The 24313-nt window shown below is 31.1% G+C and overlaps 1 protein-coding gene across 2 annotated transcripts in view; it reads right to left on the bottom strand.

The window, feature by feature from the left end:
• The window catches only part of LOC139520459 (SH2 domain-containing adapter protein F-like), a 28714-nt gene extending 8901 nt beyond the window's left edge, over positions 1-19813 (bottom strand). The window contains exons 1-2 of one of the 2 annotated variants that reach the window (XM_071313067.1): positions 19438-19813; positions 10871-10988 (exon numbers count right to left, since the gene is read on the bottom strand). In XM_071313067.1, coding sequence (XP_071169168.1) covers positions 10871-10988; positions 19438-19707 — 388 coding nt within the window. In that variant the 5' untranslated portion in view covers positions 19708-19813. Of the gene's footprint in view, positions 1-10870; positions 10989-12781; positions 13618-19437 lie in introns of those variants that run through there. The other variant, XM_071313068.1, reaches the window with a different exon arrangement.
• Between the last annotated feature and the right edge of the window lie 4500 nt (positions 19814-24313).

The following is a 24313-nucleotide window of genomic DNA, read 5'->3' as shown; positions in this document are numbered from 1 at the left end:
CATTTTTATGGATTTAGAATTATAGAGAATGATTACCACACCAATGAGCATATGGACTACTGGACAGTTAATACTGTACTGTATCCATCTGTCCAGTAAAATTTTGGGTCTAGCAAATAGATATAGTGTCAATTATTGCAAAGTTAATGTAACATCATATTGCAGTTTTAACCAGATGCTCCGCAGGGCGTAGCTTTATACGACCGCAGAGGTTGAACCCTGAACGGTTGGGGCAAGTATGGACACAACATTCAAGCTGGATTCAGCTCTAAATTTGGATTGTGATTAAATAGTTGACACAGCATAGGTTTCTGACACAGAATGAATGTGTTCTAATGAACTTAAAATTTTTGTTTTCTCTTAGAGCAATTCACTATGCTGTTGAATATTAATCCTCTCAAAAAAATGTTTGAAGAAATTTTCTTTTTTATTTATGAAATTTCAAATGAGAAAAATTGAACCCAATTTTTTTAATCACATCCCCCTTTCCCTTATTCCAAAACTAATCTCAATTAAAATTTCTAATGGAGTTTGCAACAATAACTACTCATTTAAATACATCATAAAATATTAAGATGTAAAAAAAACTGCTTGTTATCACTGAATGGTAAAGATTATTTTAATTTATCAGTTGGTAGTAAAAAGTGAATATACATTGTATATTGTATATAACAAAGATTTAAGTTGATTCTGGACAAAGAAAGATAACTCCAATTAAAAAAAATCTTGCTATGGCACAATATTTTGCAATTAGATATTTCTTGCTTACTATTCTGGACAAAGAAAGATAACTCTAATTAAAAAAAAATTTCCTATTTCACAATATTGTGCAATTATATATTTCTTGCCATTGAGCAATACTGTGCAATTGAAAAGACTTGCTATTGCACAATACTTAATATAATAATTTTAGATCCTGATTTGGACCAACTTGAAAACTGGGCCCATAATAAAAAATCTAAGTACATTTTTGGATTCAGCATATCAAAGAACCCCAAGATTTCAATTTTTGTTAAAATCAGACTAAGTTTAATTTTGGACCCTTTGGACCTTAATGTAGACCAATTTGAAAACGGGACCAAAAGTTAAGAATCTACATACACAGTCATGACAGTTAGATTCGGCATATCAAAGAACCCCAATTATTCAATTTTGATGAAATCAAACAAAGTTTAATTTTGGACCCTTTGGGCCCCTTATTCTGTTGGGACCAAAACTCCCAAAATCAATACCAACCTTCCTTTTATGGTCATAAACCTTGTGTTTAAATTTCATAGATTTCTATTTACTTAAACTAAAGTTATTGTGCGAAAACCAAGAATAATGCTTATTTGGGCCCTTTTTGGCCCCTAATTCCTAAACTGTTGAAACCAAAACTCCCAAAATCAATCCCAACCGTTCTTTTGTGGTCATAAACCTTGTGTCAAAATTTCATAGATTTCTATTAACTTAAACTAAAGTTATAGTGCGAAAACCAAGAAAATGCTTATTTGGGCCCTTTTTGGTCCCTAATTCCTAAAATGTTGGGACCAAAACTCCCAAAATCAATACCAACCTTCCTTTTGTGGTCATAAACCTTGTGTTAAAATTTCATAGATTTCCATTCACTTTTACTAAAGTTAGAGTGCGAAAACTAAAAGTATTCGGACGACGACGACGACGACGACGACAACGACGACAACGACGACGACGCCAACGTGATAGCAATATACGACGAAAATTTTTTCAAATTTTGCGGTCGTATAAAAACAATGTTAATGATTATTTTCTTTTTATTTTTTAATCTACCAGAATAACTTACAAACTTTCAAACTATATGTACAAATACAAATGAAATATGAATACTAAGAAAATTTTTTTTTTTCTCCAACCTTTTAATCCTTAAAAGTTTAAATAAAATGTAATTTAACAGTTTTTATACTGCAACTGGTTGTGTTTTTTTCCTAAATATAGTAACACAGCTATATTTTGTGCAATGTCAATTTCATCATGGAACACTTTCTCCTATATTTTGTGCAATGTCAATTTCATCATGGAACACTTTCTCCTATATTTTAATTTCTGTGCAATGTCAATTTCATCATGGAACACTTTCTCCGCAATATTCATTAAGGGATGTAAATAATTTTTACCTTTTTGTAACGATTTAAAAGCTATCAATTTATTAATTTAAGTTGAAGTATAAAAACAATATTAGATCAATGTCATAAAAATATATACTTTTTTTACTCTGCGCAAAACTGGGGAAGGGCTTCCCCAGTTATTCAGCCTCATACAAAAAAGTTTATATTTTTCTTTCATTGACCTAATATTGTATATATATAAGGTATTTGCCTCATCCTGGTGCAGTTCTTGACCTTTTCAACAATTCTACTTGAAATATATCATGAACTTGAAAATAATTCTAAGTACAGTGTAAATCTGTCTAATGTGAACCCTACATGTATTAGACACCAGCTTACACAGAACTGTTTTATAAATACTTACAACTGTCTATATTAGTAAAACAATCTTTTATGTCCAAAGTATTTTTTTTAAATCAAGACTTATAGTAGTTACCTCATAATTTTACACATACATATGTATCATGTCTATATTAATCTTCTTTTCTCCTTTAATAAAAGATTAGTAACACACTTACAAGTGAGTCATTTAAAATCTGTGACATTTTTAACATATTTATTTGTATGTGGTCATTTTGTATACAATCAATTTGACATGCTTCTATTGTCCATGTCAATATATCAATGCATGTTATATTTAAATTACATTGCCACCCCCTCATTTAGGGAAAAATATATACATGATATTTTTATTATTTTACCCCAAAAATAGTGAATTGGAATGATCAGGATCTTGATTTAAATTTATATAGTATTTTAACTGATTTCAGCCTTTATCTTAAATATTGGTGATACATTGTAATACTTTTATAAGTTCTAGAACTTAAAGAAAATATATAACAATAGATTGCTAATCATGTCAACATTCATTTTTTCAGGCCCTGCCCCCTTTAAAAGTACATGTACCGGTACACGTTAATATGACACACATTTTTGACATTTTGAAACAATTTTGGGGAGAAAATATTTGTTATAAATCTTGAGACCCCAGCAGAAAAATATTTATCCCACCTATCTAAAATCTGTCATGTAGGTCTAACCTAATATTTTAGAATAATCAATTAAGTTTGCAAATTTTCTGTTTAAAAGATAAATATAAAGTCACAAGATTTACCAACAATTGGCATCATATTATTCATTCTTAGTAATACTATCAATTTCCGGATTGTCCTATTGTTTTATCTTAAACTTAATGCCATTAATTTAATATATGGATTATACTGAGACAAAATTACCTCTATTTTCTTCCCTGTCCCCGATCAACACAAGGAAACAATTCAAAATATGTCCTCATGGTTTAAATAACTCAAAACGTTTACCTGTTCTTCTTTATAAAGTTTGTATAGATATCCTAGACCTTGATCATAGTCTAACAAAAGTCATGTTTTGTTTAAATTTCACCTTAGGATCATTGAAAAAAAGTTAAAAGTAAAAATAGCTGTATATTTTGTACATAAGGAAATTCATCCATACACTTATAAATTATGACCAATGATTAAAATATTTATGATGCTAGTAACTAATCAAACTTATATCACCCAAAGGGGAAAAAATATATTACATGTCCTTGGGGCAAAGACGTGTATACATAATAATGCGTTTACAATAATAAAGATCTCAAGTGGACAAATATATTATAATGGGATGTTACATTTTAATCTTTTCTTTATCCATAATGACCATTGTGAGAAATTAAAAACATTTAAATATTTTATGTGAAAAGTAACCCCTATTTTCTAAAACACAAGTCATTTTTTTGGAGTAAAAATTCAGTTATATGTAAAAAGTGAAATCAAATCACAAAAATACTGAATTCGGAGGAAATGCATGTTTGTACATGTACATATAAAAATTCTAATTATGGATGATAAACTAGAAGGATATATTATAACAACACTTGTTTGGGAGTCATGGTGGAAGTATTTATCGAGTCATAAACTAGGATAAGGAGTAAATACACATTTTTATGACTTCATTATAGATTTAATTTTTAATTTTAATTCTTTATTTAAATTATGTCTAATTACAAGAATTCATGGTTCACCTGTGCCCAAGTAAACCATGAAAATTGGTATTTAACCAATAATAATGAATTCACAGTATTCTATTCAGCCAGTAGACTTTCTTTTCCTTCATAATTGATTATAAGTTATTTTTTTTCTATATGTATTCATTGGAATCTTCAGTCTGTTAAATATATATTTGCAGTAAGTTATTTCCATTACAGCAAGCATATTATTTTTGGTCTGCTGACAGACTTCAATGATTGGTAATAATGGTGTATACAATATGTCAAAGCTCTAAATCTTCAAGATCCTTAAAAATTTGTAAACAAGTTGAACTATGGCTCACTTATGATACCCTTAATTATTCTCTGAACAGGAAGTTGATGAGCCATGTATTGAAAAACATTAGTCTGTTCAGAGTATTATATTTTATATGTTTCTGGTCTATTAGCATGCCCACATTAAGCTTAATGCCGAAATAAAGAAAGTTCTAATTTGTAGTTCCTGAGAAAAAATTGACAAAACTTTTCATTCATGGCCATTATTATGTGCAAATATTGTAAGAAATTATACAGTTTTCAATTAGCAGGAAGTTAAGAAGCAATAAAAGGCATCAAGCAGTACAATATGCTCACATGAAGCTTGATACCAAATTTCAGAAAGTATTTCAAGTAAAATTTGACAAAACTGTTATATAATACACAACCATTATGAGCAAGAATATATTTTGTAAAGGGTGTTGATGAAATATGAAAATGCATCACTAATTGTAGAATGCTCAAATGAACTTGAAGCCTAGTACCCATTTTCAGTAAACTCAATTTGTACATGAAGTTCTTGAGAACAATACAACAAAATTTCTTGAGACAGACACACATAAGAAAGAATGAACATACATTATACCCCTTCTTTAAAAGCATAGGGAATTGGGAATTAAAATTATGACAGCAAATAGGGGATTAAAGGAAGGATAGAAATGGAAGGTAAACCATGTACAGCCAACAATTCCAAACGGCAGGAACAGTAGTATTACAAAATAAATTTAAAAAAAAGGTGGAGAAAACATCTAAAAAAAAAGTGTATAAAAGAGGGACGAAAGATACCAAAGGGACAGTCAAACTCATAAATCTAAAACAAACTGACAACGCCATGGCTAAAAATGAAAAAGACAAACAGAAAAACAATAGTACACATGACACAACATACAAAACTATAAAGAATAAACAACACGAACCCCACCAAAACTAGGGGTGATCTCAGGTGTTATATAACATATAACTGAGTTATAAGAAGGGCAAACCCATCCCTTCCATAATCACTCATTAGTGGAAAGAATTCGAGCTACTGGATTATTCAAGGCTTTTTTAAATTTTTTGGATTATTTAGGAAGAAAGATGAATTAATGCTGATAAAGTAAATTTTAAAACTCAATACAAACCTCTGATTTCTGTAAACAAAACAAATTGTTGATAAACAATCCACTTATAATCCAAATATTAAAGTAAAGCTATATATATATATAATAGTCTATTTGTTTACATCATGCAGTGCCTACTTCTAATAAATAACAATTCATACTTTTCCGCTTGCACTTAATATAACAATCCCTTGGTCATAAAGTTATATTAAAAACACCACTAATACGTAATTCTTGTTTAACCTTAATAGAACCAAAACAGTTGTGATATTATTGCCCAAGGCGTACTTGTATGTCATGTCTCGGAAATGAATAATACTGTCAACAACTTTCAACAATAACTTTCTTTCAAGGAGGGAATTCCTGATTATAAAAGGTTGGTTCTTGATTTACTTATAATTATGTACTTATTAAAGCCAATTTAATTCAATTATAAAAATATGCATCTTTTCTTGTTAGATTTAAAATTAGACTGGAATTTCTAAAAAAATAAATTAAATAAAGAAGTTCCTAAAGGCTTGCACTTAATTTCTTTTGAATTGACCAAATATTTTCAGAGAAAAAATCCATAGGATTTTATATAAAGCATGCTACATTGTGCAGCTAACTTGATTGTAAGTAAACTATCACAAAATATTTCCTTCTGACCTCTTGATCTTGCATTTGACCATGTTAAAAAAGGAAATCTGATTTACATGTCAAGGTCAACATACAATCTTCAACAATAGATATATGCCCATTCACAATATTTGTCAGGCTTTCAATTGCCAGGGGCAAACATGAATTACAAAATCTAAGGAGGAGGAATCTATAAGATGTATATATATATTAGTTCCACATAATCTGATTTTTTAATTTTTTTTATGTATCATGTTAGCATAATTGCTAACACTATGAGTTCCCAATTTATATGAATTTTTAATAGGTAATATTTTATGAGTTTTCATGTCAGTAAATGTACTAGAGTGGGGTGATCATTTTTGCCATATCTTTCCATGTTTTCCACAGTTTATGTTCAGGTCTATATGCCTTTGAAGTATACTGATATTTCTATATGAAGATAACTTCAAATGCAAAATATTCTTAAGCTTGAAAACGTGTTTGTTTGAAAATAATAATCATCTGAAAAGTTAGATTAAAGGGTGTTTGAAATTGCCTGATGTTTTGTCAATGGGGGACACATATTTGCCGTTTTTATACATCTATTTTAACCCAAATAACTGCAGCTTTAAACAATATTTTTCAAATCAATTTCATTATAGATGGCGATGGCAGACATTTTAAAGGTGTACAGAACTGAAATTTAGGGCAATCAGTCAAAGATTTACTAAGAAATACTTCTTTGAAATCGTGTTATTCATTCAGAAAATTGGTCGAAAATCGTTATCCGTTTTTCGGTCCTTTGCGGTAAGTGCCGCAATTTTGTCGTAGTTTAAAAGAAAATCATGTTTGTTATAAAAATCTTAGTTACCGGCATATTTCTTCCATTTCAGCCATCTTTTGAAGTATTTACAACTCCAAATTATAAAACGGCGAAATTGTGTCCCCGGCGCACCCCACTCTACATTTGTACTAACTCGGATTTAATTAATTGGTCTGCACAATATGTGTATAGTCATGATAGTTGGCTATAAAAGGGTCTGACATGAAAAATATAAAACTATTCAATTTAGAAAATTAACTACCTAATTAATAACAAAACAGTTTTATACAAAAAAAAAAACCAAATATTACAGACAGTAACCATTATGACAACAACTGAACTACTTAAGACTTAAGTCGGGCACATAAAGAATGTGGCGGGGTTAAACATATTTGTGAGTGCTCAACTCCCCCTAACCTAAGACAGTGATTTACTAAACACCAGCAAAAAGAAATATTAAACTGAATCCCCATGTTTTACTGTTCCTCATATCAAACTCCAGTTATCTCCCTTAGTCAACAATTTAAAACAACTGTATCTTCACTTTACTATAGCTGACACTACTGTATTAAATTAAACTAAAAAAAATTAAAAGCCCTTGTTTAGTACTAACTGAATTTATAAAAAAAGTATCTTTCTTTTTTAGAGGTATAAAATTACTTTTTGTCCAGGACCTTTAAATTTTTCTTGTGTTTTCTGTATCCAAAAACTTTTCTTTAGTTCCAAATTATTCAGTTGAACTACTATGATTTAAATCAGAATTCTACTCTCTGAAAATTATGTCCCTATATTAGAAGTTATGCATTTTTAAGATCCCTTTGTTAAGTCTGTCAAGTGTTATTCAAACACACAAACTCATTCTTACACTGACTCATGAGAAAAGTATTGAACTTGACCCATATATTTTATTTTTAGTACTGTGAGTTTTAAAACTAATTATATAAAAATGTAGCATGAATTTATAGAAAACGAAGCAAGAGGATGCCTAATTTTTGTATTTCTTTATGCATTTTCAAGATCAAATAGTCAACTCAAACAACCCTGAACATAAAAAGGAATACTCAACTTTCCCTTTTTTATGAAATTTTGGACCATTTTAAGGATTTTTACTCCAAAAAATGTTCCCCTAAATGTATTGAAAAGTTTCAAAAACATTAATGAGGGATTCAAGCCATATAATTCTCAAGGAAATGAGATTTGCAAATGCCAATACAACTGCATACCTTATATCATTGACTTCGTTAATATCAGATGTTCATCTTAAACTGACCTAGTCACAAACTTTAAAATGTAAATATGTGTAATGCAAAATATTCAAAGTCAATGAAAGATGAATGAGTGGGAGATAAACAATCTACCACTAATAGTTTCCCTTAAACTGATCTGTAATATATAAACTATGTGAAAGTTACAAAGTCAATAATAGACCATGACTGAGGGGGCTGGACAAAGTAATCTCCATTGATATGGGGTCTACCAACACTTTTAGTACAACTGCATACCAAATATCATGTACCTACCACTAATGGTTCCTCTTAAACTGACTTAATCACAATCGAATACATGCAACAGTGATCTATAATTTCTATGTCATTTGGTCTTTGTGGAGAGATGTCTCATAGGCAATCATACCACATCTTCTTTTTAATAAGCAAGTTTCAAGTCAATAAACCATGTAATGGATGACGGGGTACTGCCAAATAATCTCCATTGAAATGACCTAATAACAAACTTATTTATACATTGTTGAAGCCACTGCCTGAATCAGCATGCCTCCACTCCTTTGAAGCAATAGAAAAAGCACTGTAGACATTTTTTCTCTGAGAGCTATCTAAAAAATCTCCTTGATTTTTAAGGAATTAATTCAAATTTAAACATGTTAAAGGTATGACAACTATATTCAAATTCTGCATCATATGGGGTTGTGAAATAGTGGAATAATTTTTAATTTCCATTATAAATATACCTAATGTTTTCTTAACCCTTTCATCCCAAATGAGGCATTTAGGTTAAGCCTGGCATATGACCAACAATGCCTAAAGTCACTGCCTGCCATGCATACACACAACAATACATCAAAGGAATTTTTCATATTAATGTAGCATCTAACTGACTGAGAAAATTGACAGTCATTGAAAATATTTTGAGATATGTTTCTACCCTTCTTTTTGTGCAATATATTACTGTTTATCATTCTGACTGTAGAAACTTAGTACAATCTGAGAGACAATTATTGGCTTATTCCTTGATGTCTCTTCTGTTCATGATAGTTTGGTTAAATGTTTTTCATTTCAACATGTGCTTTTTTTTATTTTGTTCAAATCTCCATTAGACCTCAATTGACAACAGGGCCCGAAATCCAAATACATGGTTAGATTAGCATACAAAGGTACCCCATTATTCAATTTTTGTTGAATGCGAACAATTTGGACCCTTTGGTGGTAATGTGGTAGATGTAAAAAAAAAACAACAGGTAAAAAAAATTAAAGTCTATAAAATTGAGAACAGAAATGGGGAATGTGCTTGTGTTTACACTATTAAGTGACTGTATAAAAGACACTTGCTCACTGCAGTCTGCACCCTTAGCCCCATGTCCGATGCCCTAGACCAGTAAATATTGATTCAGACTAGTAAAAATTTTCAAAATTTTATATAGTCATATAGGGACAAGTTTGATGATATTAAGTGTCTGGACTAGTAGATTAAAAAGTTTTTGGCGCAAACTATTGCTGTACCATTATTTATTTCCCCTGTATAATTTCTTAAAATTTCATGTAGCAATTTCATAGAGATCCATACACTATTTAAACTACGGTATATACATTGTACACCAGTTTAATTTAAATGACCTAAAAAAAAAGAAATCTAAGTTTTTTGCCCCCTTATTCCTAATCTGTTCAGGCCATAACCTCCATAATTCTGTCCCAACCTTCCTGTTGTGGTATATAACTTTGTGGTACAATTTTATAGTGATTCATACACCTCTATTATAATCAAGTTATTGTCTGGAAAACCAATTGCCTTCAGTTGACAATCAACCAATGCCACGTGTACAATGCCATCACATTATAAGGCAGTCTATAAAAAATGTTTATGTCCATGCAATCCTGTTACTTGATTAAACAAATCAGAATAAAATGCAATAAAAGTTAAAGACAAATTATGCACTCTTAGTCTCTTATAATTACCCAGAAATAAGCTAAGATTTAGATAAAAAAGATTGTTGAATGGTACATGTACTACACCATTTTCTATTTATAAATAGGTATATGTATGCTTTTTTGTGGGGATCATTGCCTCAGGCTAACCATCAAGCTTCAGCATGTGATGTGAGATAATTTTACAATTGATTTATAAGGTACAAGATTTACAAAAATAGATCAAAGACTCAAATGGCCAGGAGATTGCTCTATACTGCATATTTACAAATGTACATATTTGAAATATAAAAGGTGCACAACTTCATTAGGTGACAAATCTTCCTGTGACGTTTCAGGGATCTTGGTTGAAAGATGGTCACACAAAACTTGTATTCTGTTTCATAAATTTTGCTGAAAAAAGACTGGAAAAATGAGAAATTAATACCCAAACAACTCTATAATAGCAGATGCACAACTTCCACATGTGCACAATCTTCCTGTGAAGTTTCAGGGACCTGGGTGGAAAAATGTAGGAGTTAAAAACATCATGGAAGTATTAAATTGACATACTAAATACCTCCTAGATTACACAAAGTAGGTTCCAACTTTCTCAAAAAATTTGTTTACCCTTGAAACAATATAAATTAATTATCATGAAGCTTTGAATTCAAAGCTCAACTTTTTTATACAGTTCTACAAAGAAACTAATAAATGCTGGCAATAATTTCCGAATTTACAGTAATAAAATGTAAGATAAATACCTTCTAACATCTGTTTTGTTTCATATGGATCTGCATATTCTGTTGTCCTACTGGAGGCTATTCCACCAAGTGTCTCCTCCTTTTTGTCAGGGGGTAAACAATAATCCCCCAACTGAATCTGAAATGACATTTTGTACATCCTTCACATAAAATTAAGATTGTATCCTTCCTTCAATAAGTAATGATTCTGAACAAATTTTAAATAATATATCAATTTCCTTTTTAGAATCTATATATATATATATATGGTTACAGTACGAACCAATTTCCTGAACGTCATATAAGATTGAGTGTAAGTCACTTGACTATTAGTTAGTTCATTTATAAAAAAGAATATTTTGGGGATCTACTGTAACCTTTCGTGGGTACAAGGTTACGCGTACTGAGAATAGACAAAATACATAAAATTTGATGTACAATATTACATCTTTATTTTTTGCTTATAAAAAAAACTAATCACCCTTATTGTTAAAATGTTAACAAACCTGATGAAATTCAATACTCAAATTGCACTATGTCTTGTTTCTGACATATTCAGAGAAGCAGATAAAATTCAAGTTATAGACCTCAATCAATGCATCTGAATGGGGACATGTAGTTGGACCCCCTCCCCCCTTTTTTCATCAAGGGTGGGGAATCACCCTTTTAAAAATGATTGTCCACAAACAGTCAACTCAGTGTTTTTGTTAGATGTGTATTGATTTTTATCCATCTGATAAGCTCAGCCTTTTTCCACTGATTATTATAGTTGTTCTTATGTTTTACACCACTGTCCCAGATTAGGGGCCACATTCTTTATGTTCGGGTCCCAAGTTAGGAGCCTGTAGTTCAGTGGTTTTTGTTGGTCTGTCATAAATTGTTTTGTTATAAATAAGCCTGTTAGGTTTCTGAATTGAATTCTTTCATATTTTTCATGTCAGGGCCAACCATCCTGTATAGGTTTTTCTCATTATTGAAGGTGGTTTATAACGTTTGCCTATATTTGCTTACATCCCCTTCATTTGAACTAGTCCTGGTGGATTGTTGTCTCATTGGCAATCGTACCACATCTCCTTATTATAATATTACTAATTCCTATTCCATTGTCAACATCCTTTATTTTTCTTTTAAATTGAATGTATAAATTCATGAATATATATGTTATCAATTTCAGCACACACACACACAAAACCGATAAATATTTTCCTAAACTATATATTGTTGTTTATATCTTGATTAAGATTATATCTAAAAAAAATGTCCCTGACACAAATTAATGATGGATTTTAGATGGTTTAAAATCTGAATCAGGTACAAGGAAACAAATAAAGAATAAAAACATTACTGGGACCAAAATGAATCACTTAATCAAGCCAGTACATATTTCCTGACTACTAGGCAGATGCCACCTTCGGACTATTCAATTCATTGACCAATTAGCAAAGGCCAACAAAATAAAACTGCAAAATTATCAATTACACAAAAATAGGTTTCCTCTGTAAAATTTGACCATGACTTTTATACAATGGCAGGTTAACTGCTTGTACCCATACACCTCATTTTCATCAGAACACCAAAAGGCCTTTTAATGTTAGCTTACAAATCATAGAAATGAATAAACTTTAGTGAATAAAGGGAACAGAAAATACCCAATTTGTCATGGCTATTTGCAGGGGTGGATTAAGTGGGTGCCTAGCCACCCCCACCTTGTAGGAAAAAATTGGTTGATTATATAGGGAATCAATGAAACATTGCTAGAGAGGGCCCCTCTTATGCAGTCAGTGTCCCCCTCCACCTTTTAAAAATTTCTGGAGACGGCATTGAATTTAACAAATTATAGTTATAGAACAGTTATTCTATATTCTGCCCTCCCCCTCCCCTTATGTTCTGAAATTCTGGGACCAATCTGTAAGGTTTGGTCCATAAACATACCTGGTCCTCCTCATTCATAGCTCAATGATGCATAAAAAGTCTTAAAATGAAGGTCAACTATTATTCCTTTTGAGAATTCCTTGTTTTCCCTTCATTCACTGAATAAAATTCAGATCTTCAAAGTGCATTTATAAATGGTGAAAGTATATATCCATTCCTGGATTCACAGTTGCACAAGTCATGCAAGTTTGTATTTCAAGGAAGCAGAATGTAATCTATTTCCTTTTAGTTACAATAACATTTGTTGAAAAAAGTACATTTTACACTCAAATTACAAATACTCCAATTTGTAGCAATAAGAATCCAATTCTAACATGTTTAAGTCCAGCAATATGTGCAAAGTTTTACTGCAGTTTTTCTTGAAAATTCACTATTTAATTTAAAAGTATTTTTCTTTCCTCAAAGCTGTCTTTAAGATACAATAACGACAGGATATCGCCAATTTGTTTTTCCTTCAATTTATTATGATGTCATTTTCTTTGTGGTTTTGTATTACTAGAAGTAGCCTAACATCCAGTAATTAGGGAGAAAACACATGTTTATAATAAATCACTACAAAAATACTGACTAAGCAAATATTCACAAATCAAGATTTCAAGTACTAACTTTTAATTCAAACGAATATTTTGTTTACATCGTTTTCTCATACATTCAGATACTCCTGTTTTTAAAACAGGAAAAAGAAAGCTTTAATTATTTTGGGTTTCCCATCCGGGAGAGGAAATGATCAATGTTATACTATTGTAAACCTATTCACTTCTATGTAGGTAAGATTATTTTGTAGATTATGTCAATGAGTACTCAATTAACAATTTACCGGTAATAGTGATTCTAAAAAAAATTTTTAAACATTATACATGTGCATGTATTTGCATATACATTTATAAGGAAATCAGGATGTGTTTTTTTTATATGTACATGTATTTACTTATTATTTTCTGAATGATACAAACATTTGCTAGTCGGATATGTATTACTCATAATTTTTCTTTATGGTTTATTACAAAATTGGTACAATCATTTGAATCAGTTGCAATTGATAACTTTAACAGCCCTTAGGTGCTTGATAAGCGTACAAAGTGTCCATGCATGTATATGTAATTAACTGTCACATAAAAAGTTCTTCACAAGTTAAAGCATGCATCATCCGATATACTTGATATCATTTTGAATCGAGAAACCCTTGAGGTGATTGAGTCTGTTCATGTATAAAAAAAAAAAAACGTAGTAAAAGCGCTGACGCAATTGCCAAATGATAGCAAAACTTCCCAGATACTTCAAGAACACTTATATAAACTTATGAAAAAATTTTTTATTGTTTCACTTTTAGTTGTTTTAAGTGTCAATCTTAATTAAATCAATGTACTGACGTACTTTTAGCTTTGATAATCCCAAAAATTTGATGCAGATATCAATCTCTTCTTTAATTTTTTAGAAGTAACCTGCAGATGTTTTTATTTCTTCCATAACAAATATTCATTCATTTAACCCTTGCTTGTGTGTCTACACTATGCAGTGATAATGTCCGAAAGACACTTGCTTTCAATTACAGTATTTCCCCCTTTAAATTTCTTGCAAATCAATGTAGCACAGGCCTTTTGCATTTTCCAAACTTCCTATTGTGGTTCTAAATTGTTTTTATTTTAAAGCAAAACCTCATCCTTTTTCTTTATCTTTCCATCATGAAATGACAAATTTATGCATTAAATTCAATGTTTTTAATAAAAGTTGTTTCGGTGTCTCACATGAATAAAGATACATGTGTAAAAATACAGATAACTTTATATTCTAAGGGAGATAACAATTATTTTCCACTTCATTAATAGATTAAAACGTTTGAACTGTCATTTTAAATTTATTTAAAACTCAATGTTTGTGTATAAAAATAACAGAACAGGGAGAAAGGGGATTTCAAATCTAAAGACATTTTCAAATTATTTTATTTATCTTGGAAGATATCAATATAATCAGTACCATAGCGTTTTGATTTTGTGCAAGTTTACCCCAAAACAAAATGTCCTAGCTATAATAAAACCTTTTCATGTTTCCTGATTTGATCTTACTTTTAGCAGTAAAATTGTAAATATTTAAAAATAATAAATACAGATCATGGTCTGCATGGCCTTTTTTAAGTGTTATATAAATAATTAAAATATATAGACCAAATGGCTTATACATCACAGAATGGCTTTAAACAATGAGTAAAGACCATACTGCCCTGTTAGCTATAAAAGGCCCTGAACCTGACAATTGATAACAATTCCATTATATACAGTAGACTCTACCTAATATAAATGCTTTCACAAATTGAAAATGGAGAAGATTAGATATGGCATTGTTAAAGTATTTAATAGATTTGTTGAACTAACAACATGTGAGGGACTTATTACATGTACTTTTGATTTGATTTAATTTATGGATGGATATCCCACAAGGTATATAATAAGATATTTTTAATCATGCCACACTCAAGTAGCACTTTAAACTTTATGATCATGATAAGAACAGTATCTTATAGGAAAAGCACTTATAAACTGAACTCAATGCTTCTACAAAATTTTATAAAGTTAAAACCATATATCATTATACTAGCCGCCCACATTTAAAACATTTAAATACAGTCAGTTTATAACCTTATCCATCAGTTTGCATTAACAGGATATTATCCTGCACCTGAACATGTATATTTAGAAATATAAAAGGATGTACATATATACATCTAAAAGAATGATGCACATGATTTATTTTAAAGTACTTAAATTCCATGTAATGTAAGTAAATACAGAGAAATCCGACTGATGGATAGGTCTCTTTATGACATGCTTAATTAACATGGTGGATTTAGCAATTTCTTATTACCGAATCATGGCAATATACCCACTATTTAGTCCTTTGCACTTCTTGTTATGGTGGCAGGCAATAACTGATGGCCTGGAATGGAGACAAAGGGAGGGCAGTCTTGAACTACTTTATTCTTTAATTTTTTAGACCATTCTTCCCTTCTCATTTTCATTTTGACCCTTATTCTTCATTCTTTATATTTTAACACCTTAGAATATTCACTGTTGTTTATTATCTTTTTCTCTTTTCTTTAATTTGCTTTGCTCTTTATTCTGTATACTGTTTGCCTATTACTTTTAATTCTGTCAACACCATCCAGCTCCTCATAGCTTACTGTAGTAGCTGGCAAAAACTTAATGTCATAAAAATCAGTTTATCACTTACTCTGGATTCATTATTATTTTTTGGTTACCAATTTTCTATGATTCATGTGTAACTATGAATTCAAATGTCCAAAAAAGTATTAATTTCCTATAGGTTTATACACATGTAAGGTACATGTAAAGTTTGCATTTAACAATGAAATCCAGTATTAACAAAAATACAATGTTTCTTTAACCGAAAAAAAATTAGTATCTTCTGAATGAAATACAAGACATTGGGTTAATATTAATACTGTTTTTTAAGGAATTTTTATGTTATGAAAAAGTCTTTATGAACAGGCTTTTTAGTTTATAGTGTATTGGGAAACAAGTTTTGCAACTTATATTAATCCCTTTCCACTTTGCCGGTGCGAGTGCTGCCTTGTAGCGGCATTAGCCTGCTCTTTTTCGAAATCTACAAGGGTGTCTTTAACGTGCGAGAGATATGGCTCTATCTTAACACAGGTCAGCCATTTAATGTCCCCTTCCGACGAACTATCATCGTTTTCTCAAGACCATACTCATAAATGGTGTCAAGGGAGAGCCGAAAATTCAGTCCCTGACATTTTCATCCCAGACAGGAATCGGACCAGGCTTTTTATCATTCTAGGATGAAGTACTGTATGAATTAAGGCCAGCCAAAGTTGTGTTGTAAAGTAAAACTGATGAAGAAGTTCCCAAGTCCTTTTTACCACGTTTCATTGTCATAGGACTTTCAATACATAAATGTGCACACATTAATACATGTATGTAAAGGTTCCAGACCATATGAGTATTTGGACCATACGTGTATGTTCATGACCATATGGGTATTAATACACGTCCGGTCGGAGCATACGTGTATGGTCAGACCGTATGAGTATACACATATTGTCATGACCATACGGGTATGGTCCAAACACTCATATGGTCCAGAACTTAAACAAAGCAAAGTACATGTATGGATATAATTTTATTTTTTTCTCTCTCTCTCAAGTTACTATAATGTTAAGATTAAAGGAGTTAAAGATTGTGGCTTTGGTGATTTAGTTTGAAACCTTAACAAAAATTTAAATATGTAAACACTCATATGATGTAATATTATCATGATACATGTATATCTGACTGTTTGGTTAACCTATATTTTTTAGAATTTCATTTGATGTTTGATTTTCAAATTCTGGGGGTGAAATTATGACTTAAAATCATGCTGTCTCCATTATTGAGATAAAACAAATATATATACATGATATATGTTAGCCTATTCATACAAGGAAGAAGGAACAATGCCCCCTTGGCTTAAACTAATAGCAGTTCTAATACATTGTATGTATGTAATACACAAGCTTTTAAATTTGTAAAACGTTGAACAATTTTTATTTTCTAGAACAATGTAATTTTATATTAAATATGAAAATACGAAGATGTGGTAAGAGTGCCAATGAGACCTGAACTTCCTCAATAATTTTGATTGTTGGTTGACCTTGAATTATCCACAGATTTTATCAGCAATTTATCTGTAACATTTATACAGTAAAACCTGCTGGAGGTCACCAGCTCTATTCAGCAAAAACATTATTCCTTATAATTAGTTGATCATACTCTTCTAGTGTTCCCCCCTGTACCTACATGTAGTACTAACACCTATGCATATTGAACCAAAATTCAAAGGTCCCCTTTCTCATTACCTTTCTGCTAACCCTAACTACATGTACCCTAATTTTTAGTGCCTAAAAATTATATGTTTTAGGCTGATTTTTAATTGACCATAAGTCACAAGGATACTGTGATAACAAGATTTTGCATTTTTCAACTTCTTGTCAGATTATTACAAGTCATGTACAAAATGTAAAGGTCATGTTTGTATCTACATATATATTCAGATATTTAAGTAGAAATTCAAAAATTAGTGGTGGAGTCTTACTGCACATAATATTTAGTGATACATGTAATCATGATAATATTACATAATAAATGTATACATATGTTTTTATCAGCAACGCAGAAAAATCTTTCCAATCCCAGACATCAATAGATACATGTATTTCAGATACATCTTTTAATGTCTTTAGCTTAAATTGGTGTTCAAATGTACATGTATCTAATTTACACCAGGATATCATTCTCAACTTACATTTTTTGGTAGAATGATTGTTTTCAATAATCATGATAATTTAGGAGGGGGAATTACAGCAATTTGTTCAAATGTTATTAAAACACATGATATATCTGTACATGTATGCAGGGTATCCAGTTTCATATATATATACATTTAAGGACATCTTGGTGTATAATAATTCATAAATTTAGGTTCTCACTTGTTGATTGACAGACTCCACTTGAACATTCACCAGATTGACATACATATTTCGATAAGATTGTTAAACCATGGGTTTTGTCTGTTTTGCAGCACCCTGTACCATACATTGTATATACTACTCAATGAAATGGATGTGAACATGATACGAACTTTTAAAAGAAGCAACAGATACAAAAGAGAGAAACAAAACTCAAAAGTGGATTGAATGATTGAATCATATTTTTTGGTACTACTGTCAAAATAATTTGGCTATATCTTAGAGATAAGTTTTCATTGGTGGAGGAAGCACCAGGAGTGCCTGGAGAGAACAACTAACCTTCTGTAGGATAACTGACAATCTTCGTCGATTATTTAAAGAATGGAGTAGAGTGCACCTGTCCTGTGCAGGATTTGAACTCACAACCTCAGTGTTGACAGGCTAGTGATTTAGTAGTTTGACTACTTAGACCATTCGGCCATAGAAGCCCTGGCCCTCAAAAGTAGAAGAGAGACAACAAAAACACAGACAAAAAACTCAAATTTGAATGTTGCATACATGTTCATGTTGATTGTTCATGTCTAGATTTGTTCATGGATTGAGGAGAAGTTTTGTATTTTTTGTGGATATTGGAATTTGTGGTTTTGCCAAAGTCTGCATATAGAAGATGATAGAAAATTTGTAATTGTGGTTTATATGTACTCTGCTTCATACATGTTGTACAACTTATAAAATATTTGTAGTCCTAAGCCTTACAGCCTAAAAACTAAAAGCCAAAAAAGGAAAATTTTCTGTGCAGAATATTTCAAATTTGGACTTATGGAAAGTTGTTTGAAATTATACAACAATGAATTAAATGAACCTTTATAAGTTATTCATAATCAATTATTGTATTGAACCTCTGAAAATATAAAAAAAAAATCATCACATTTCTACATTGTATATTACTTCTTAACTGTTAAAAGTGAGGATACTACTAGTATACAGGTATACACCCCACCATAATTCCTTTGCCTGGGATCCTGGCTTAATGCTCAACAGTAGATCGACAAAGTATAAGACTGTGTCAGGATGCCAGGTTACCCATTCTGTGGAACGTAGGTTATTAGTACGCGTTATATGCACATGACATGAGGTTATGCACAGAAAAAAGGGGGATGCACATCAAAGTTCATACCTGACTGTTTGAATTTATTTCTTTTCCTCTCTTAACCTTCCCAGAACATTTTACGGAATTGTCATCACTATTGGAATCAAAATTTATCTCTGATAATTTGCCTCCATTATTTCCCATTCCTTGGAGTGCTTTCTCTGACGTTCGCGTGTCTTTGATAGCTCTCCGAGTGTTTTGGTTGCGTTTTGGCTTTGTTTTAGGCAGTACATCCGAGGAGAAACCTCCGCTGTTTGACTCATAAAACCCATCTTGTCCTCTGTTTCCTGCTAACATTGTCAGGAAATTAGTACTTATAGCACTTAAAAGTTATACTTCATATTTCTTCAATGTTTATTTATAAGTTCCTTGTTACTTTCGTCTGATTGTAACATCAACTTTCATTGGCTGATTGTTGATAAAGAAAGTAAACTTTGCGGGAAATTTAAAACTGATCTCTGAAGATATAATTTTTTTTCAGACAAGTGCCCGTGCATGATCAAACCCATAGGGACATTAGTCGAAAAAAAATCCCCAACTAATATATAATTAATGCCATATCTTTATAGAAAATGCGTATAAATTCATTACATGTATTGTTTGTATTAATTGTATATGTCCAAGGATTTGTATAGTTAGATCTATACAAATCCTTGATATGTCCCGCATTTAGGTAATTGAACACAATTGAGGCTACAGTTCTTACCAAACTATATTATTGTTCATTGCCAAAACTTAGAAAGCTTGTATTTCTTTTGCAAACTAGCTAATTGAGACTTGAAGAATTCAAGTTAACCGAAAATTTATGTAAATTTTAATACAGTTGTAGTTCTGTTCTTGTTATGACTTTATTATTTTGTTATCAGCTTACTTTATATATTATCCTATTTTGTTGTAGTATTATGTTTGATTCTGCAATAGAATATTCATTCATTCGTTCGTTCATTACTTTTATTGGCTTCATTGAAGTTCATTGACAATCATATCAAACTCACCTCATTATTTTGAAATTAAGATGGGGAAAATACACATATCACGTATATATTATAGGGTGGCCAAAAGTATTCGTCACTTGAGATTTTTTTGCGATATATTGTATATAAAACTACATTTTTTCAAAAAAACATTCTGGGGTCGATTTTTGTTTGATTTTAAGCAACTTGGTACCAATAGAAGCAGAATTGTCACAGGTTTATTTGTTTATTTGTTTATATTTATTTTCTGGATCATTTTCATTTTTTCGCAAGATAATTATAGTATAACTAATCGCCGTATTTGAATATCAAAAATAAGACAACGCGTGACCGAACGACGCATGGATTAAAGAGGGGGGGGGGGGGTCATTAAACGAGTGCGCAGCACGAGTTTAATACATAGCGGCGTTCGGTCACAAGTTGTCTTATTTTTGATATTCAAATACGGCGATTAGTTATACTTTTTATTACATTGGCTAATGGCTTTTTTTATGGAATTAATGTAGAAAATGTAAGGAACTATATGTTTTTCCTACGCATTCACAATTTGTTTTAATCCGACGTTATCGACGTCTTGACAACGACTATTGTTGTATGACGTCAGAGAGTGAAATAACATGTGAAATTATCGGTTTTTATCTAACTGGGAAATCAATGTAATTTATAGCAACCAATGTAATAAACACAAATATTATTTTCTGTTCAGAAATTCGCATATATATTCAACCAAATTAAATTATAAAAAATTATTGTATGTGTTCACATCAAGAGAAAACAAAAACACTTGAAGACAAAACTATTACCAAATAACCAAACATACTTTCGACAATTCTACGTCTTTTAAGGCCTTGTAGAATGTTTGTTTTCAATAATTCAGGAGGGGGTAATACAGCAATTTGTTCATGTTATTAAAACACATGATATACATGTACATGTATGCAGGGTATCCAATTTCATATACATGTACATGTAATTACATCTTGGTGTAATTATTTATAAAGTGCTCACTTGTTGATTGACACTCACTTGAACATAAACCAGATTGACATAAATATTTAAAAAAGATTTTTAAACCATATTTTTTGTTTTGTTTTACAGAACCCTGCCATACTACTGAAAGAAATGGATGTGAATTTGAACATGATACAAACTTCTAAAAGAAGCAGCAGATACAAAAGAGAGAAACAAAACTCAAAAGTGGATTGATCGATTGAATCATGTTTTTGGCCCTACTTTCTATATCATTGTGATATTTCTTAGTTATCAGTTTTTATTGGTGGAGGAAGCCGGAGCGCCGGGAGATAACCACAGACCTTTAGTAGGGACTCTTACATTATCATAGTCGATTTAGATTCGTGTTGAGTGCACCTGTCCTGTGCTGAATTTGAACTTACGTGCACCACCCCAGTGTCGTAAGGAAAGTGATTTGGTAGTTTGACTACTTTTACCATTTTGCCATAAAAGTCCTGGCCCTCAAAAGTGGAAGAGAGACAACAATAGTACAGACAAAAAACTCAAATTTGAATGTTGCATACATGTTCATGTTCCTGTCTAGATATCATGTCTGATTATGTTGGTACCAATTTTTTTCATGAATTGAGCAGAAATCTTGCATTTTTTGTGGATATTGGATATTGTGGTTTTGCCAAAGTCTGCAATTTAAGTCTGTTTAAACTTTATTATTAATATTTTTTTATTTGTGCACAGCTTGACATAGAAATAATACTGGTAGAAAGGAAGGAAGGAAAAAAAAAAGTATTTTTAATGTATTTTTGTTATTAATGCTATTTTTATTTGTCTATTATAATATCTGTCACGTTATATACTGTACATTGCACATGTCTCATGTTTGTTGCTTATACTATCATAATTGGTAATTGTAAATGCCTCCTGTGGGACCCTGATCATTGCTGATTGGAAAACATACTTTCGACAATTCTACGTCTTTTAAGGCCTTGTTGATAAAAATCCAACCATAAATGCCCTCAAAATATTTTTTGGAAAAAATGTGTTTTTATGTGAAATATATAGCAAAAAAATTCAGGTGACGAATACTTTTGGCCATGTACTGAAAACAATGATGTACAGTTGAGAACGCATACCTTTTGAATGACACGCAACCAGTGCCTGAGCAGATAGTTGATTAACCAGGGGTATGTCAAAGAACGTCTCGTGCTTTTTCTAAAAAAATCATTGGAAGATATACGAAGACATTATTGATAAATATTCCGTACCAACTTCACAAATAATACATGATGGTCTTGAAGTATAGATTTTAGCCGGGGACTGACGTTGTTCATTATCTTAAAAGCGTGTTAAATAAAATTGGGAATGGAAATTTGGAATGTGTCAAAGAGTCAACACCCCGACCAAAGAGCAGACAACAGCCGAAGGCCACCAATGGGTTTTCAGTGCAGCGAGAAAATCCCGCACCTGGAGGCGTGCTTATGCTGGCTCAGTGATAATGGACGTCATACTAAACTCCGAAAGATGTAAAAGAAACTAAAATCGAAAATCTTACAAGACTAACAAAGACCAGAGGCTCCTTACTTGGGACAAGCGCAAAAATGCGTCTCAACCCTCCCGTTATACCTCTAGCCAATGTAGAAAAAACAACATACAACAATACGCACAGTAAAACTCAGTTTAAAAGAAGTCCGACTCCGATGTCAGAATAGGTAACAAAAAAAAAAAAAACAACAAAAAAAAAAACCCAACAAAACAAAATGACAATGATACATAAATTAATAAAGGACACTGAACTAGCAGTTACTGACATGCCAGCTGCAGACCTCAATTAAACTAATTGAAAGAAAATGTCTTCATCATATGAATATCAAGCACAACCCCTCCTGTTGGAGGTTTAGTATTATATCATCATAAAATATATAAGAACATAAAAGAGGGACGAAAGATGCCAACAACTGGTTTTAGAATAAATGTGTTTATTCCCGATGCAAAGACCCTATGAGTGAATCATTATTAAAGCCAAAATATGTAATCTTTAATGACCTGACAACAGTATCGTACTTATATCCCTTTTTTTTTTTTTTTTTTTTTTTTTTTACCAACAAATAAATATTCTTTATTCTTCAAATTGCTTGTTACATCTTTACTTCATTGTCCAAGCTTCAATAAAGTATCCCTGTGAATTACTTTCTGAGTATCCAGGAAAATACACAGAATATAATAAAAAATAATAAAACATTATTTTTTTCCCCCATCAATTATATTAATGTTTTTAACTTTATGAAAAATACATTTTGAGATACTGTTTGGTTCTCATTCATAAACCTTCGTAAATCCTTTATAAACATAGCATACACATCTAAAAATTTCAGTTTTTGCTCGGATACATAGTACGACTTGTAAATACAAAAACTTATAATTGTCAAGAAATAATTAAAACCGTTATACCCTTGATCTGATATTTTGTATCCAAATACTATATGTTTTGCTAATATCTTGTTTTGAAAATTCATTTTTGCTAGAAGATAATGTACTTTCTCCCAAAAATCTTTCAAAAATGAACATGTAATAAAGAAATGCAAATAATCTTCTTCTTTTGTTTTACAAAAATTGCATTTATCGTTCTCCCTTCTTAATAAGTCTGTTTAAAGGTTTTGTTAGCTTTTGAGGGGAATGTCGGCATTTTTGTGTTTTGTAAAGAATATTACCATAAAAAATTGGATGTGAATTACCTGAACGTATAAGATGTCTGCATGTTCAATCATATTTACGAATGATGTCCATGACAGATGTATCGATGATAAAATTTAGTAAATGTTTTGACTAGTTTGTGATATCGAAAACCCTGGTGTAATATTTTTATTTTATGCATAAGTTTCTCTCGCTAAAATCTAATACGTTGTTACAAACACGAGCGAATCGTACAAGTTGAGATATATATACACCACAAGATGGTGACA

The sequence above is a fragment of the Mytilus edulis genome, chromosome 4, assembly GCF_963676685.1.
Source record: "Mytilus edulis chromosome 4, xbMytEdul2.2, whole genome shotgun sequence".
Lineage (NCBI taxonomy): Eukaryota > Metazoa > Mollusca > Bivalvia > Mytilida > Mytilidae > Mytilus > Mytilus edulis.
Note: the sequence above shows the minus strand (reverse complement) of the source record. Positions and strands in the feature narration are given on the sequence as shown.